This window comes from Lithobates pipiens, unplaced genomic scaffold (genome assembly GCF_037356315.1).
Source record: "Lithobates pipiens isolate NorthernLeopardFrog02 unplaced genomic scaffold, aLitPip1_a1.2 Scaffold_30, whole genome shotgun sequence".
NCBI classification, from domain to species: Eukaryota; Metazoa; Chordata; class Amphibia; order Anura; family Ranidae; genus Lithobates; species Lithobates pipiens.
In genome coordinates, this window is record NW_027507791.1 from 60,094,817 (window position 1) to 60,108,636 (window position 13,820).

At 42.0% G+C, this 13,820-nt stretch overlaps 1 protein-coding gene across 2 annotated transcripts in view; it reads right to left on the reverse strand.

Annotated features, from left to right (window-relative positions):
• Nucleotides 1-13,820, reverse strand: part of LOC143942899 (CD48 antigen-like) — a 149,040-nt gene that overhangs the window by 20,603 nt on the left and 114,617 nt on the right. For both annotated transcript variants that reach the window (XM_077464311.1, XM_077464310.1), the window contains exon 4: nucleotides 5,521-5,631. In XM_077464311.1, the coding sequence (XP_077320437.1) occupies nucleotides 5,521-5,631 (111 nt within the window). The remainder of the gene's footprint in view (nucleotides 1-5,520; nucleotides 5,632-13,820) is intronic.

The window sequence follows — 13,820 nt, forward strand, 5'->3', positions numbered from 1 at the left end:
CCAGAAAACAAAAAAAAAAGTTTTGATTTTAGTTACATTTTAATGTGATTGGGAAAACGTAACACATATAAAGAAGGTATTCTCTTAATATGGCTGCAGTGGAAACAAACTTTAAGACCTGATTGAGAATACTACTGCTTTAATAAATCCAGCACCTCAAACCTTTCTTCTACTTCCTAAACTTAGTCACTCACTGACACCATTATGCTTTACATACAGCAAAGCCGGCCATAAACGGTTCGAATCTTGGCTGGTTCAGCCGGAACTGGCCGAGATTCAAACCATGTATGGGCAGGCTGACTGTACCCACGTTGTTCGATCAGCTTGGGTACAACCAGCCTGTCGGATTTGACATGTGATTATTGCTAGTGGCTCAGCAGGAAGGATTCCCCATCAACACTGACTGTGTTGATAGGGAAATCAAGCAATTTTCTTTACTGCAACTCGTGGCTGCAGGAAAGAAAATCCTTCCATCTATGGCTGGGATTATCTTCACTTATTTAGATAACTCTTGGAACAAAAATTTTGTGGAACAAAAGAACAAAATTTGTGGATGCCCAAAGTTTTAGTCAACTTAAATCCAATGCCATTAACATCTTTGTTGCTTTAGGTAATCTTTCTGGGATTAAAAGTAAGTTCTTATTCAGTGAATGCAGGGCTAATTATCTACTTCTTCCGCAGTGGGTTTATGTGTCTTATATTGGCGTGGTGACAATTTTAAATTCTATTAAGATGTGATGAATTAGAGTATGTCACACCTATGGATCACTCAGAACAATAGCCTAAAATTAAAGTATGTCTTAGCCACAACTTGGTGTTTGTGTCCCATTAGGAAGATAGTTCTTCACTTTCTGTCCCAGAGACACAACAGGAACTAACAGGGGATCTCCCCAAAATGAAGGAGATCGTTACTAGAGCAAGGGTCTCTATTGGAAGATGTCCCCTGTTTTTTTTTTTTAATCAATACATTTTTATTTATGTATAATGAATAACAATACAGCTATAAATTGCCAATGCAGTGTTCGGCAATGGTAATGATAACTAAAATATAATGGAAATTTGGTATAGGATTATTCAGTTTTTGGTGTTCTAAACAATCCTACCTCTAATGGGTTCAAACTGTAGGTCTGCGATGGACATCGAGTTGATCTAAAATTATTACCACTTAAACTTAAAATTAGGAAGGAGAAATACAAAGAAAGAAAAGCAAAGATGCTAGACTATACCGATTTTATACTCTGATGGTTATTCATAGTAATTCAAAATGAGCGTTAGATTTTCAAGTTATAATCTTTTAATCACTTCCGGAACAGCAAAACTGCGGCAGGTTGGCTCGCTGGGAAAATCGACGTTACCTTACGTCGCTTGGCCTTTTGGCCATTAGGGGCCCGCAGCGTGTGCCTGGAGCCAATGCGAGTGCCCAGCGGGCACGATGACTGCCGGGCATCCGTGATCGCTCGTGACAGAGCGAGAACCGGGATCTGTGTATGTAAACCCATAGATTCCGGTTCTCTCAGGGGAGAGGAGACAGATTGTGTGTTCATACTAAGTATGAACACCGATCTCTCTCTTCCCCTAGTCAGTCCCATCCCCCCTACAGTTAGAACACACCTAGTGAACACAGATAACCCCTTGATTGCCCCCTAGTGTTAACCCCTTCCCTGCCAGTGACATTTATACAGTAATCAGTGCATTTGTATAGCACTGATCACTGCATAATTGTCAATGGTCCCAAAAATGTGTCAAAAGTGTCCAATTTGTCATCTGCAATATCGCAGACCCAATAAAAATAAAATAAAAAAATCGCAGATTGCCACCATAATTAGTAAAAAAAAAATGTCATAAATCTATCCCCTAACTCTTGCGCAAACCAATCAATATACACATACATATCTGCCTAAACTGAGGAAAAAAAATGTGAGATATTTATTATAGCAAAAAGTAATTTATTGTGTTTTTTTCAAAATTGTCACTCTTCTCTTGTTTATAGCGCAAAAATAAAAACTGCAGAGGTGATTAAATACCTCCAAAAGAAAGCTCTATTTGTGGGGGGAAAAAAAGACATACATTTTGTTTGGGTGCAACGTTGCACAACTGCGCAATTGTCAGTTAAAGCGACGCAGTGTCGAATTACAAAAAATGGCCTGGTCAGTGAGCAGCCAAATCTTTCAGGGCTGAAGTGGTTAAATACAGTTTTAGAGCAGCACGATTAATCACCAAGAATCATTTGAATCAATTTTTTCCCCATTGCGATCTTGACAAAGGGTTTCCGGATCTTCCCGATTTGGTATGCAGAGAATTTTCTCTCTGCTCTCAGGTCAAAAGTCAGTCTGGGCAGTCTGCCAAGTTTTAAAACATTCTATCAGTGGAATGTTAAGTCTAAACATTGTATCAATTTGTCTTTTACATCAAAGGAATAGACTTTTGTATGTAAATTAGGAACATTTAACCACTTAAACACCTTTTTCTGACAGTTGTTTTCAAGTTAAAATCATTCTTTTTTTTTTGCTAGAAATTGCTAGACACTACTTAGAACCCCCAAACATTATATATATATATTTTTTTTTTAGAAGAGACCCTAGAGAATAAAATAGTGGTTGTTGCAATATTTAATGTCACACTGTATTTGCGCAGCTATCTTTCAAATTAAATTTTTTTGGGGAAAAAATTAATTTTAACCACTTCCCGACCAGCGCACGCCGATGTACGTCAGCAGAATGGCACGGGCAGGCATACTGGCGTACAGGTACGTCCAGTTTTAAATGCCGCCCTGCCATCACGAGTATGCCAATTGGGACCCCTGTGAGTCCGGTCGCGGGTCCCGTGGACTCGATCACCGTGGGCATACCCGCGATCATCTCACGGGGTGGCTGTTCTGTCTAGCAACAAGTGACGCTGATCTCTGTTCCATGTGATTGGAGCAGAGATCAGTGTTCACTAAAACAAAGCCAAGCCCCCCACAGTTAGTAACACACCCCTAGGAACACTTAACCCCTACACTGCCACCCCCTGGTTAACCCCTTCACTGCCAGTGTCATTTACACAGGAATCACTGCATTTATATAGCACTGATTGCTGTATAAATGACAATGGTCCCAAAAATGTGTCAAAAATGTCAGATGTGTCCGCCATAATGTCGCAGTCAAAATAAAAATCGCTGATCACCGCCATTACTAGTAAAGAAAAAAAAATATTAATAAAAATGCTATAAAACTATTTTGTAAACGCTATAACTTTTGTGCAAACCAATCAATAATCGCTTATTGCAATTTTTTTTACCAAAAATATGTAGAAGAATACGTATCGGCCTAAACTGAGGGAAAAAATGTTTTTTTTAGATATTTTTTGGGGATATTTATTATAACAAAAAGTAAAAAATAATGCATTTTTTTCAAAATCGTCGCTCTATTTTTGTTTATAGCGAAAAAATAAAAAACGCAGGGGTGATCAAATACCACCAAAAGAAAGCTCTATTTGTGGGAAAAAAAGGACGTCAATTTTGTTTGGGAGCCACGTCGCACGACCGCGCAATTGTCAGTTAAAGCGACGCAGTGCCGAATCGCAAAAAGTGGTCTGGTCTTAAGCCAGCAAAATAGTCCGGTCTGTAAGTGGTTAATGAATAAAAAAAAATAAAAATCTAACCAGTAAAGTTAGCCCAATTTTTTTTGTATAATGTGAAAGATTTTATGCCGCTAGAATCATGAGAGAATCGTGATCTTTTTATTCTAAGCAAAAAAATCGTGATTCTCATTTTGGCCAGAATGGTGCAGCTCTGTACAGTTGTGCTCATAAGTTTACATACCCTGGCAGAATTTATGATTTCTTATAGACATGTGCACTGCTGGTAAAATTCGTAAATGCAAGAGTTCGTAAATTCAAAAATTCGTAAATTCAAAAATTCGTAAATTTGAAAATTTGGAAATTTGAAAATTCGAAAATTTGGAAATTCAGACATTTTTGTATGCTAGCATCAGTTCAAATTGTGCTTGAGTATTTAGTCTAGAAATAACCGCTTATAGATTAAGTGCGTTAATGGATTTCCAATTGTTCTGTATATTAAGGGATATGAGGCTGTAAGGCTGTAGCAGGAGTAAGCTCGGATAGGTTCCCCCGTAATGTTAGCTATGACGAATGCTACTGTTTTTACATAGTTAGTCAGGTTGAAAAAAGACACAAGTCCATCCAGTTCAACCACAAAAAAATAAAAATAAATGAATAATAATAATAATAATAATAATAATAATATCACACAATCCCATATACCCAATTCTATACCCACAAACCTATACAAGCCTATACCCTACAAGCTTTGTAGGTTTTTACAGCTTCATAATATATGTAGAAGTTTGTCTGTTTGCTCATTACATCTCTAACATGTGTTGGATGTTGAAGGATACATTTTTGACAGTTTGTATGGAGTTAAATATCACCTGTTTAGAAATGGGAAATCCCTTTCTTTTTTTCTTTTGCTTGTTGAGTAAGAAATCTCCATATTAATGATGGAACGGTTACACTTTCCCAGCTTACTCATTACACAGCCCTGATATGCAACGGTAGATTTTTGCACAGATGGTAGCCTTGGTCCTGGAGTCTAGTACTCAACTGCCCCTAGAAAATATATTAGATTGCCTCTTAAGCTGACCATATATGGATCGCAATTTGGCTGGATCAGCAGAAACTGGCCAAATTTTCAATCCATGTATGGGCAGGCTGTTTGTCAGCTGATCCATCGATTGACTTGGGTACAATCAGCCTGTCAGATTTTTCTGCATGCGATTACCGCCAGTGGCTATAGCCGCTGGCAGTAATCGCATCTGGGAAGGCTTCCGGCCGGCAGAATACAATAGCGCTGTGAGAGGCATTGCCCAATCAACACTGACTGTGTTGATGGGGGAATCGAGCAATTTTTGAAAGAAAATAAATTCATCTATGGCCCCTTTCACACTAACGTCCCGTTCAGGCCCGCCTGTCAGTTTTTCAGGCGGACCTGAACGGGTGCTCCATAGAGGTCTATGGAGCGTCGGATGTCAGCGGTGACATGTCCGCTGACATCCGACCCGCTCCGATCCGAAAAAGTGTGACGGAGGAAAAAGCTATTTTTCCATCCGTCTGCGGATCGGATCGGATGACGACGGGCACTGCGGTCCGTCGTCATCCGATCTCCCATAGGGGAGAGCGGCGCTGTGACAGGTCCGTCCCTGCACAGTGTGCGGAGACAGACCTGTCATCTCCCTGCTCAGCGGGGATCGGCGGAGTGATCCCCGCTGAGCAAACGGACATCCACGGGGCGGATCAGAACTGATCCGCCCCGTGTGAAAGGACCCTATGGCTTGCCCTACTTTTCTTCCTTTTTCTTCCTTTTTATTATTCTTGTTATTATTATACAGGATTTATATAGCGCCAACAGTTTACACAGCACTTTACATCCTTATCTGTAGACCATCAACAGGTTCTGCTACCAATATTATTAAAATATATTTATTAAACCAATAAAAATGTTATATGATTAAATAAAAATACCTTTTCTTCGTTTTCTCTTCATGATGAGATACAATCCTAGGAAGGCCAATGGTATAATCAATGCCAATACTATTAGACCTAAGTATTTATAAGTTCTGAGGTTTCTTGTTCCTGTAAAGATAAAAAAATAAAAGAGAAACCAATTTTTATAATAATAGCTAAAGCTATTGAAGTTATAATAACATTTTTAACATAGCTGATCGGTATAAGCTAGAGCGCCTATAAGCGGAAAAGGCCATGTGAATAGAGAAGAAGTCATGGATTCATGGAGAGAAGAAGAGGTAATAGCCTAGGTGGGAATATTCCAAGAGTGGAGGAGTGGTGGCACCCTCTAAAGGCGCTTCAAGTGTTTATAGACCCAGTTACAAGTGGGTCTAGAGATCTGGTGAGTGGCCTGTGTAGGTGGTGGTGATCATGTGGTGATTGAAACACAGGATACATGAGCACAGAGATTTAGAAAAAACTGTATGATTATTTAAAGGACAGTGGACATTTTTCATTTTCACTTTGATGCACTTTTAATGTATCATCCTTTTTTTCATGTATATAAAATACTTTGTGTAGGGTTGCTTATATTGCATGGTTTAATTTCAATTTAAAAGTACAGATTCATATGAGTGATTTTGCATAAGTGAAGGTATACATCCATAATATAGATGCACTTTATTATACTGAATGTATATATGCAAGTGGTTGAAAACATTACATACAGGAATTCATTTTTGTAGAGCTGCATTTGTGTTAATAGTGACTTCTAATCAAAAACATTTTTGCTTTCATGCAGCTGCTGATAGGCAGGCTAGTGGAATAGTGTGGATTTTGAACATCTAATTAATCAATGAATAGTGTCTGCGATTTGATAGTATAAAGTTCAAGAATAAAAATTGGGCTTTAAGCATGCAGACATGCTCAAGAGCAGGGATGAGCCGAACACCCCCCGGTTCGGTTCGCACCAGAACTTTTAAACGGATCAAAAATTCGTGCGAACTTTAGAACCCCATTGAAGTCTATGGGACTCGAACGTTCGAAATAAAAAGTGCTAATTTTAATTGCTAATATGCAAGATACTGTCCTAAAAAAGGGTTTGGGGACCTGGCTCCTGCGCCAGGGGACATGGGTCAATGCCTAAAATCTTTATAAAAACAGCAATTTTTTCGGGAGCACTGATTTTGACCACTTCCCACCCAACCAATGTACATATACGGCCGGGTAGGAACTCTCTACTTCTGAGTGGACGTTCCTGAACGTCCATCAGAAGTAGGGGGATCGTGCCCACGCAGCGGCGCGATCCTGATGCGCCCGTGTCACCCGGACACGGCGCATCTCGGATCTGCAGGAGGGCTCTGTGATTGGCCCTCCTGATCACATGACGGCCGTGTCCAATCACGGCCGTCATGTGATGTAAACAAACAGCCGATTGCTAGGCAATCGGCTCCTCCTTTCCTCACACAGAAGTCATTGCTGAGGAGAGGAGAGCAGATTGCTGCAGCCGGCTGATGATCAGTGAGTATGAGCTGTTTTTTACAGCTTTTTACAGCTTTTTACAGCTTTTTACTCACTGATCACCAATCTAGTGAAAACACACAACACACCACACAGTATAAACACAATGTCCCCATAACACACATGTCCCCAAAACACACATGTCCCCAAATAATAAAAACACATGTCCCCAATAATGAAAGCATATGTCCCCCACATAAGTCCCACTAAAAACACATGTCCCAATGATTATCTGCGCACATATGTCCGTGATCTATTGCACACATATGTACATGATCATTTGCGTACATATGTCCGTGATCACACAAACCAATTATTATACACTTAACCAAATTGTTGTTACCAAAGACATGTAGCAGATTACATTTTGGCTTAAATTTATGACAAAATTCGATTTTGTTGGATTTCTTTTAAAATAGAAAGAAGAAAATATTGTTTTTTTTCCAAATTTCTGCTCTTTTTTCGCTTATATCGCAAAAATTAAAATCAGAGTCGTTAATAAATAACACCAAAATAAAGCTTTATTTGTGCAAACAAAATGATAACAATTTAATTTGGGTACAGTGTAGCGTGACCGCGCAATTGTCATTGAAATTGCGAGAGTGCTGAAATCGGAAAATTGGGCTGGGAAGGAAGGGGGCGAAAGTGCCCAGTATTGTAGTGGTTAATGACAATTAAAGTGAAAAAAAAGGTGAAATATTCCTTTAAATATCATGCCTGGGGGTGTCTATAGTATGCCTGTGAAGTGGCACATGTTTCCCGTGTTTAGAACAGTCCCTGCACAAAATGACATTTAACATTGCCGGTTACGGCAATATGGATGAAAATCATTGAGAAAAATGGCATGGGTAGCCCCCCCTGCCCATTACCAGCCCCTTTGGGTCTTATTAAGGGGAACCCCATACCCATATTAAAAAAAGGAAAGACGTGGGGGCCCCCTGGCCCTATATACTCAGAACAGCAGTATACAGGCGGTGCAAACAAGACAGGGACTGTGTAGGTTTGTTGTGTTAAGTAGAATCTGTTTGTAATTTTGAACTGGTACATTTTTAAAGTGTAGCTCCAGTCAAAAAAACTATTTTTAAGCTTTTAGGAAAACATTGAAGGGTTATCACCCCTGTATAATTTTTTTTGGTGTCCGTCTTTTTTCATCTCACTTTCTGTTGTCTCCTTCCATTTGCAAGTAGGAGACGTTTGTAAGTTGGATGTTTGAAAGTAGGGGCCTGCCCTATATGCTCTGCAGAAATGTCAGAACAAGGTGTTGGTGTTGCCACAACATTGTAAGCCCTCAAAGTGACTCTTGGTGGGTGCTGGAGCGCCCTGCTGTGAACGATTATATCAAGAATTGTAATTACATGCCATTGTTGAACAGTGGTAGAAAAATTGGGCCTTTGGTGGTTGTGGTGCTAGTGCCACAACACTATAAGTCCTCACAGTTACTCTCAGTGGGCACAGGAATGGGCCCTGCTGTGAAATATTATAGCAAGAATTGTAATTACATTCCCCTGTTAAACAGGGGCTGAAAAATTGGGCCTTAGGCACTGCTTGCTGGTGCCACGACACTGCAACCTCTCCCAGATACTCTAGTTGGAGTGCAGGAATGCTGCACTAACTCCTGCAGATGCCTTTATTATAGAACACCAGCAATAAAGGGTAGATACAGGTGTATATTGTGCTGTGCTGGAGGCACACAACACCCACTAACTCCTGCAGATGCCTTTATTATAGAACAACAGGAATTAAAGGGTAGATACCGGTGTATACTGTGCTGTGCTGGAGGCACACAACACCAACTAACTCCTGCAGATGGCAGATGGCTCAATTAGAGAAGAGCAATATAGGTAGATACAGGTGTATACTGCGCTCAAGGCACACAGACAACACCCAGAAACTCCTGCAGATGGCTGATAGCTCAATTACAGGAGAGCAATATAGCTATATAGGTAGATACAGGTGTATACTGCACTCAGGGCACACAGGCAACACCCAGAAACTCCTGCAGATGGCTGATAGCTCAATTACAGAAGAGCAATAAAGCAAAATAGGTAGATACAGGTGTATACTGCGCTGAAGGTACACAGACAACACCCACTAACTCCTGCAGAAGCCGGAACACTACACAAGGCCGCTGCGCTGGCGGCCTTATATAGTGTGGGGCGTGTACTACACAGCCTGAGCTATGATTGGCCACAGGCATCCTGCCTGTGGCCAATCATGGCTCTCCTCGCTGCCGGCGCTGTGATTGGCAAAGCATGCGGGGTCACGGTGCATGCTTGGCCAATCATGAGCCAGCAAATCACCCGTTTGGCAAAGCCAGAACTCTGTGGGCGCTCACGGTCCACAGAGTTCTGGCTTTGCCAAACGGGTGAACAGCCAGTGTTCGAGTCGAGCATGCGTTCGACTTGAACACCAAGCTCATCCCTACTCAAGAGGTTCTATGCTGATTAATAAAACATTAAAAAGTGTTTTCCAGTGCTGAACCTTTTATCCAATTTTTATATTGTTCATGTGTTAATCCAAAAGCCAATATAAAGGAATAATAATGGTAAAAAAAAAGCACTTGTGGGTTTAACCAATCATTTTTTTTTGTACAATTCTCCTTTAAGGAGGTGTGGTAGGAGGCGTGTCCTATGCCTACATACTTTTGCTAATAGGTGTCCCTTGTTCCCATCTCAGAAAGTTGGGGGGTATGGACTCTGACTGTTGAATACATGACCCCCAGTGGCAGAGGAAGGCTGACAGTTACAAGCATGACTCCCAGAGGCAGAGGCATAATGGGACTTGTAGTTTTGCAAAAACTGGAGGGCCACAGATTGCCCACCCCTGCTCTAAAGTCTCTAAAATGTACAGAGAATTGTGCAGGAAAGCCGTACACACAATCGGAATTCTCGTCGGAAAAAGCTCTGATGGTTTTCCCGATGGAATTCTGACGGAATTCCGCTTAAGCTGTCTTGCCTACACACGGTCACACCAAATTACGATAGTTTATAACGCGGTGACGTATAACACGTACAACGGGACTAGAAAGAGGAAGTTCAATAGCCAGTAGCTTCTGTCTCGTAGTTGAATCTGAGCGTACGTGATTTTTGGCATGTCGGAATTGCATACATACGATCGGAATTTCTGATAGAAAGTTTTTCCGTCGGGAAAATTGAGAACATGCTATCAACTTTTGGCTGGCGGAACTTTGGGCAGCTAAATTCCTGATGGAGCATACACACGGTCGCATTTTCCAATGAAAAGCTCTCATTGGTCTTTTTCTGGCCGGAATTCCGATCGAGTGTACGCGGAATTAGGATACTTTTACACTGGGGCGTTGTGGGTGCTGACGGTAAATCAGCGTTATATATTTAACGGCGCTTTACCATCGCTTTAGCCGCACAGTTTTAATACCTGCTAGCAGCTGAAAAAGGGTTAAAACCGCCCGCAAAGTGGTACTTTGTAGGCGGGTTTGCAGCGCTGCCCCATTGTTTTCTATGGGAAGGGGCGCTTTAGGAGCAGTAAATACACCGCTCATACAGCGCTACAAGGATGCGGCTTGCAGGACTTTTTTTCCCATCCTGCAAGCACACCGCTCCAATGTGAAAGCCCTTGGGGGTTTCACACTGGAGACACAGCAACGGCTGTTTCAGGGCACTTTACAGGCACTATTTTTAGCGCTGTAGCGCCTGCAAAGCGCCCCATTGTGAAAGGGGCCTTACACTACCCAAACTTTTTTTATTTATTTTTTTCATAGCTATGGATTAGAGTGGTAAAGGATTGAAACCTCTGTCACATTTTTATCCCTATTGTGTCTATTTGGTAGATTTCTCCTCACTTCCTGAGTGTTAGAACAGTAAGTAAGGAGAAATCTCCCCAATAACGAAACAGACAGCAATAATACATGCAGAGGGTAGTCTTAGCCCTTGTACACACGGTCGGACATTCCGACAACCAAATTCTCTGCAAATATAACAAGAAAGTGCCAAAATACAGTTAAAGCTGATCTCTGGGCACAAAAACTTTCATTAAACTATATTCCTTAATAGCCACAATTAATATAAATTCACTTTGTGTACACCAAAAGCCTTTGCAGAATCAGATATTGCTTCGTAAAACATGCAGTGACATCATCAATATACTGTACAAAGCCTGTGCAGACAGCAGAGTTGTGGGAGGGACCCAGCAGGCTCCACCCACTACAGGCTTCCTGCATATAAACTATAGGAGGGGATGGGGACGAGACCAGTCGCCCTGCATAAGGAGAGAGAGCTGCAGTGACCGGTCTGTAGTACAGGAAGTTCCTACACATAGTGAATGTTTCACACTGGATTACTACACAGATCTGGAAGAATAAGAGAAAGCACACCAAGATTCAAGGAGAATACACATTTATTGTAGTCAGAAGATATTTCCTTATCCCAGAGTTCATCTCTAAGTGCAATTGGTCAGTGAAATCAGTACTTGAACAATCATAAATACAACCTCTAATGCAGGCCTTACATGGTCAAATTTCGAACAAATTTTCTTTTCAAAATCAGAAAGTTCGTTTTTTTGTGATCCGATGGTGCCACCATTGATTTTCGAAATTCGGCCGACCAAGCTTTCAATTTCACCTCATGTTGCTACAGAAAAGAATTTTGGTTTCTCTCCGTAAATTTTCTTTTCTTATTACATTTCTCGCACGATTCTCCCATCATTGATTAGAATATTGTTTGTTTTTCCAAAAATTCCCAACATGTCCGATTCCTCAAATTTGATTTGCGCACGAAAATCGGCTGTTGCTGCAGCCCACTAATGGTGCGAAATTCATACGAAAATTCTTTCGAAATTCGAACTGTGTATGGCCAGCATAAGACAACAGCAACTTTGCACCATGGCCACTTATCCATTAGGGCATACTTTGTTTGGTACACTTTGTTTAGCCCAGAGGAACCCTACCATGAAAATTCTAGATGGTTGTGCTTACCTGCCAAGCCAATATATCACAGTCTTCTCCTGCCTATCTTTCTTTCCTGGATATATTCATTAAATAGTATCTAAGTCTGTTTCTGTACAAGCCTACTTAAAGCGGAGGTCCACCCTAAAATGGACCTCCGCTCATCGGAATCCCCCCCCCTCCGGCGCCACAATCGGCACCTTTCAGGGGGGAGGGGGGTGCAGTTACCTGGATAATCCAGGTAACTGCACCCACTTCCGGGCTAGCGCTCTGCGGAACGAGCGTAGGTTACGCCTCCGTTCCGCAAGCGCCCGCCCCCTTCAGCAAGTGCCCCGCTGCCTGCTGGGAAACACACAGCTCCCAGAGGCAGCGGGGACCGTCCGGATTGCGCCGCGCGGCTCGCGCATGCGCAGTAGGGAACCGGGAAATGAAGCCGAAAGGCTCCATTTCCTGATTCCCATACCCAAGATGGCGGCGGGACCCGGCAGCCGAGCGAGCGATCGGCTTCGGGTGCCGACATCGCGGGCGCGCTGGACAGGTAAGTGTCACTATTTAAAAGTCAGCAGCTGCAGTATTTGTAGCTGCTGGCTTTTAAAAAAAATAAATAAATCGCGGAGTCCCGGTGGACTCCCGCTTTAATCTTCTCTCACACTGGGAAGTAGAGGGACAGAATTGCCAGATCAAACTACGTCATTGCATAGTGCTGTTAGTCTAATAAATTGGACTTGCTGATAGGGATGAAGAGCAAAAAGATGACCTTATCAGTGCACTGCTGCTCATTTACTATCAAATAATAGGTTTGGGGCAGTCCCTGACCAAGCTGAATTGTGTATTGTATTTAGTTTAAGCACAGTGGCTACACAGATATGGCGCCTAGTAAGGATGTCTGAATTAGAAAACTAACAAAACATTCTATTTCTTCTTCTTCTTTTTTTTTTTTTTTTTTTGGGGGGGGGGGGGCATGTAAGTAAATGTAGCTGTTTTCCTACACTTGCACTTTAATTCTGCATCCTCTGCATTCAGTGCTGCCCAGAACCTGATTACTACATAAAAAAAAGAGGAATAATAGTTCCGGTACTTGCCTGAGATATATGTTGTATTAGTATGTGCTTGAGGGTATGTAAAAGTGGAGTTGGGTGGGGTTCCTAAAAAAAGATAAAAACTAAAACATTCAAAGCTACAAAGCAAAACACTAAATACACAGGAGAAATATTTTTTTCTATATCTGTCCATCCAGTCTTGAGAGTTATATAGCCCTGCCAGGCAGCAAAGCTCAGTTTTCCTCTACTGCAGTTAAGTACACATGTGCGATTCGTTTCGTACGAATCTCAAATTCGTACGAATTTCCCAAAATTCGTACGTTCGGAAGGATCCGAAATACGAATTGCCATGCGTCCGAATTCTGTATGCAATACGAACTTTTGTTTACGAATTTCGGATCAGTTGTCGTTGCATCGATGACTCAGTCATTATCCTTATTATGAGGGGCTCCCACCATCCCTGTGCTATGCTGACTTCCTCCTGGGGCTGTACCTCTGCTGTGCTCATTATGAGGGGCTCCCACCATCCCTGTGCTATGCTGAATTCCTCCTGGGGCTGCTTATTATGAGGGGCTCCCACCATCCCTGTGCTATGCTGACTTCCTCCTGGGGCTGCTTATTATGAGGGGCTCCCACCATCCCTGTGCTGTGCTGACTTCCTCCTGGGGCTGTACCTCTGCTGTGCATATTATGAGGGGCTCCCATCATCCCTGTGCTGTGCTGACTTCCTCCTGGGGCTGTACCTCTGCTGTGCATATTATGAGGGGCTCCCACCATCCCTGTGCTGTGCTGACTTCCTCCTGGGGCTGTACCTCTGCTGTGCTCATTATGAGGGGTTT